The sequence below is a fragment of the Haplochromis burtoni genome, unplaced genomic scaffold, assembly GCF_018398535.1.
Source record: "Haplochromis burtoni strain Fernald_Lab_line unplaced genomic scaffold, NCSU_Asbu1 Contig_1390, whole genome shotgun sequence".
NCBI classification, from domain to species: Eukaryota; Metazoa; Chordata; class Actinopteri; order Cichliformes; family Cichlidae; genus Haplochromis; species Haplochromis burtoni.
In genome coordinates, this window is record NW_024583751.1 from 4,259 (window position 1) to 9,646 (window position 5,388).

At 38.5% G+C, this 5,388-nt stretch overlaps 1 protein-coding gene across 1 annotated transcript in view; it reads left to right on the forward strand.

Annotated features, from left to right (window-relative positions):
- Positions 1–3,890, forward strand: part of LOC102311280 (plancitoxin-1) — a 6,537-nt gene extending 2,647 nt beyond the window's left edge. Inside the window, exons 3-8 of the mRNA XM_005952170.3 lie at positions 397–595; positions 1,081–1,159; positions 1,361–1,525; positions 1,619–1,798; positions 3,069–3,098; positions 3,206–3,890. Of these exons, the coding sequence (XP_005952232.1) occupies positions 397–595; positions 1,081–1,159; positions 1,361–1,525; positions 1,619–1,798; positions 3,069–3,098; positions 3,206–3,600 (1,048 nt within the window). The 3' untranslated portion in view covers positions 3,601–3,890. The remainder of the gene's footprint in view (positions 1–396; positions 596–1,080; positions 1,160–1,360; positions 1,526–1,618; positions 1,799–3,068; positions 3,099–3,205) is intronic.
- Positions 3,891–5,388: the final 1,498 nt, after the last annotated feature.

The window sequence follows — 5,388 nt, forward strand, 5'->3', positions numbered from 1 at the left end:
ACAGTTGAATAGTTCAGTAATGTTTAAGCAACTAAGACATGAACTATGAGGCATGCTTAATGTGAGTGAGGGAATTTTAACTGTCTTTTTGTAATCTCCTTTATCTAAATTATTGACTAAATTAAACAGATATAGAAAAATAGCGTTCAAAACTAGAAAGTGAAATGAAATGCATAAAAAAGTTGCATGTATAGGATTTCACTCAGGTTTTCATTCTTCTTCATGTTGGAAAATTACACTAAGAGCGTACAGAGAGCATGAAAATATGATGAGAAAGGGCTTTTGACGAAACTTCCGTGAATGCTGATGTGTGTTTAACATGTGCATCTGACAGGTTAACATTTTTACCTTGTAGTTTGTTTCTTTTCATGTCATGTCCTGCTTGTTTGTCATCAGGTTCATCATTTACAAAGCACCTGGAGAAATTATCCGTGGAACTAGAACATATAAAAAGGAGATGAAGTACTTTTACACTGATTCAGCAGCCAGAGTGTCACACATGTTGCCCGGTGCATCAGGCTACAAGAACCTCAACGATCCGTCTGGTGCCTTGGCCAACACACTGAGGCCAGTCTTGAAGAAAATTAGAAACATGGTGAGAATCTTTGGTTCAGTCATGGTCTGCCACCAAAACATACGATTTAATGCACGAGCTGGAAACCTAACACTTACTACAGGAAGCTGTGCAGATTTAAAGTTTTAATGCCTTTAGATCAGACGTAAGATTTCATTTTAGCTCCATGAAATGGACAGAAATAATGATTTGCTTAAATTCTAGATACCTAACAGTCGCTCTCGCATACCTGATTAAAACTATTACAAGTATACTCAAGGCATAAAAGAAAAAACAATGGCTAAGATGACAAAATCAGGCGACACTGCATCACACGAGACAGCAACAGGCAACTTAGGAATTTTTATTACCAAGAGATGAAGTCCACGCCCAGAAGCAGGAATAAATAGATTCAGTGTTGTGACTATTTCTTTCAGTGACTCTTTATTTATGAGACTGTGTAATGTATGCCTGCCATGTGTGTGTTATTAAAGTGTTAATGCAGACTTTATTTGCATGATTTACAGCCACCAAACTTTGGATTCATCAGCTACAGCGATCAACCTCCAGGATGTCAAGCAAAGCTTGACTTTGGGCACAGTAAAGGTGAAGAAAGCTACTTTTTACAGAGAACACACTGTCAAGCATATAAAACAAACACTGGAAAGAAAGTTTGGTAGATTATTGATCTTATAATATTAGACTCAGTCATTCAAATGCAGGCAGTGCAAGGATCAAAGAGCTTTGAATAATATGCATCCTATTCCTCATTTTATGACCAGTTGTGTAAATGTTCACTGTCCACAGGGGTGATCATGGTGGAAAAATACAATAATGGGGTCTGGCTCTTACACAGTACGCCTCGATTCCCCTTCAGAAGAGACCAAAACTATTTCTGGCCTGACAGCGGATTAAGAAATGCTCAGACGTTCATCTGTGTAACTTTCCCCTACGACGAGTTCAGAAACATCGGTTATAGGCTCAGTGCAAACGTTAAATATTACAATTTAAAGCCCAGAGGCTGAGCTAAACCTCACATTAAAAATCTCATTTAACTGTTTCCAGGTAAACACCTGCAGTACATCGGAGCTTTTCCATTTGAACATGATATTCCAGATGATTTCCATCAAGAGCTTATAGACGCAACAAAATGGGTTCAAGCTCCCCCACCGAGTAACTACCGAGCACTGACATCAACAGGAGGTCAGAGGTTTCTTAGCATTGCTAAACAGGTGAAAACAACAGGTGAGATACTCTCATGTTTAAAGGTTAAAGCAATAATTATCCTTTAAATTACACCAATTGTCATTGGTTAAGCTTTTAATTGGTTACAATGGTGTTTGTCTAGACTTAAACCAGGAAAGCTGTCACTGACCAGCACCAGCATGGTTAAATGGTGATGGGAATGAAAAACTTGGAACCTCTAAAGAGAGGACAGGTTTTAGGATCAGCTACGCTCAGTGCCAGTTTACATCATCTTCTTTACATCCAAATAGAAATTTGGGCCATGATATTTATGCTGCCTATAGCTGCTGATAATTGCTGGATTTCTGAAATCCACGTCCTGTTATTCATACTGTTGCTGACATTATGTCTTCATCAATCCGGTTGTTCAGTCTGACGTCACTAGCCGTGTCTGGGTCTAAACTCCGCTGCAGGTCCATATATCAAATGATCACTGTGGCATTACTGAGAGTTGAAAAACTGTCTAAAGTCTTTCATCTTTAATAAAATGATCAGCGTTCTGCTCTACCAGGTGTAACAATTGAGTTTAACATCCAGGCATCCATGAAAACGGACATTTATGACATTTAACGGAGTTAGAAGTTAGCAGGAAGTTAGCTCGCTAGCTTCTATCTAAATACAATATAGCATGTCCTGACTGCGGGGTTTTGGAAACAAATTAAAATGTACAGCTCTGTTATCACTTCCAGCATAAATGAAGACAGAAAACTAAACAGCAGTGACGTTTGTAGGGTTACTGAAGTTGGGCTAGCTGGTATATAATGATGTGCTACGTTGTCGTTAGCGACACAGCTATGTTAGCATAATATAAACAAGCTAACTTTTTTTTCACTCGATAAAAGTTAACGTGAGTGTTCTCGGTGGTCAGGAACAAATGTAATCGCATGGCAGGATGCTGTAAAAGGACCAAACTTCAGCCAGGAGAACAACTGAGATAATCCATCCACAATACGAGGTTAGTCATTCATATACTGCTGCATAGGCTGGGCTGTAGTTACATCCTAAGGTTTTAAAAACTGACCTTAAATAAATGATTAGCGGTAATAAAGGGAGGTCAACAGTGATCACTGACTGTTTTAGGAGCTTTTTGAGATCAAATAGAAGAAAATACATAACATTAAACATGTTAACAACACAAAAGCCATATTAAACGCAGACTACTTTAGACCCGGAAGTAGGATTCGTCACGTCATCACTGAACAACCGGATGGCCTCTGTGCTGTGTGCTGAACTGTCCTGTCGCTGTTCTTTCCATGTATACACAACAAAGACCCTGGAAACAAACGACCAAGAACAACAGGTAAACCTTACTAACTGAAATGGAATGTCTGAGCAGAGAGTGTGAGTGTGAACAATGTTAAATGTTTCAAAAAGACAGGAAATGCTTTATTTGCTCCTTTTTTGCAGATGGAGACCTGTACTACACCATTGCCCAGTCAGTCAGCAGTCATGTGTATGTGCAGACTTGGGGCTGCCATAAAGATCGTACCTCTTCTGACTGCTCAGACCCACTTCACAAAGTGTACAACATTAAAACTATAAATAAGGTTCTGGGTCCTCAGAGTACATGGGAGCCTAAAAGTGACCATTCAAAGTGGTGTGTGACCAAAAGCCAAAACAAAGCCTGGACCTGTATAGCTGACGTCAACAGGGCTGAAACCCAGTACAAGAGACGAGGTGGGGCGCTGTGCATTGAGAATGAAGCCGTAAGAAACAAGTTCCTGGAGTTTGCTGAAGACTTTGAGGACTGTATGACCCCAACCATCATGGACACTGACTCTGACTGTGACACTACTGACTGATGGGTCCATGGTACTGCCATCCACATGGACTCTTCAGTGATAGGCTGAATACAGCTCAACTTACTTCACTGTGGACTTTGCCAGTCCTTCTGTTTAATTAAAAAAAAACATGAAGGAAAACAAAGATTCAAAAGTGTTTGTTTAATTATCAGTCTGAAAAGATCTGTGGCAAGTATTACAATATGATAAACAAAGGGCAGTACCCACTGTCCATAGTCAGCCACTGTGCTCAGTTATGCAAAGGTGGTTTGTGCTGGATAAATTAAATTAAATCTGTTTGTTATTCTCTCTCTCATTGTTATTTATTCTACAGTTGTTGACCCTTTCCTTGAGCGCCTCCTGGTGTTTGAATATCAGCCTCTAAGAAAATGAATTCATTGCTTAATTAAAAGGTACAAATACAGCTTCAAATAAGGATTACTTGTGTTTTTGAACAATAACACAGTATTCACTTTGAAATGCACAATGTCAAAAAAAGGTTACACACTACATTTTCTAATACACAAAACAGTGTAATGTATATTTACACCTTTAATGGTATTTCACTTTAAAGATTAACATTTTCCTAGAATAGGTTAGTTAACATTTTACTGATAACTGAAGATTCTGAGGAGAAACGGAAAAACGGGAGACCAAACAGGAAGGATGATAAAAATGGGGAAACAGCAGAAATGATGGAACTGGTTACTTTTTCCTGTGTGCCTCTGAGTTTTCTCCTGGTCCTCCAGCTTCCTGCCACAATCCAAACACAGGTGTCATATGATAACTGGTGTTGTAGAATATGTGAGGTAGATAAAGAACTACATGAATGTAAAAAGTGACTCATAGTCCAAAGTGATTTTGAGTGCTTACAAAGACTAGAAAAATGTTATATATCACATTTAGTACAATTACAGTTTAAACTGTTTATCAACACTTTATTGTAGAATTTTTTGCCTATACTTCAGTAACAGTTGAAACCATTTATTCTATATGATACAGGTTGCAGGTTGTTGTGACACATGAGCTGCAATTGTATGTAATGTGTGAACTCTATGTGTGTACATTTTGTCTACTGGGAACTCTTGCAAATCAAAACTTAGAAGCATTTGTTTGAATTAATCATGAAAAACTGTGTCAACTCAAATGTGATTTTTTCCCCCAAGAAAAACTGGTAATCTGTCAGATATAGTATTTAAACACTCAATTTACTATTTGCTCCCCATTTAATTGCTTATTAAATTCAAAGTCTAGTGTACCTGTACTTTTAGAAATTGAACCCATTTTAATTACAATTCCATAAAACTGTATTTTATTCTCAATAGGACACAGAAACACATTAAATGTTTGAACTGAGTAATCGTACCATTTTACATTCTCCTGCTATGAAGCCATGCTGCTGGGATAACTGCAGTATGTTGTTTAGCATCGTCCTGCTGACATATGAAGGCCTTCCCTAAAAATGATGTCTGGATGGGAGCATCTGTTGCTCTAAAATCTGCACATACTGTTCAGCATGCATGCCTTTCCAGATTTGGAAGCTGCCAATGGCATTAGGCACTAATGGACCACCATACCGTCAGAGATGCTGGTTTTAGACCAAATTATCTTACTAGCCTGTCATAATCATGTGCAAAATGTTCCAACAGTTCTTTCTTTTCAGTATTATTTACATTCCCACATAGTAGACACGTCTGGCCTGGAGTCAAGCTGGAACTGCTTGCTGACTTCTGGCATATGGGCCAATCCTGGCAATGATTTTAAAGTGTGCGTGTTAGTCCCCATAGGGAAATAGTTCCTCTGCATTTA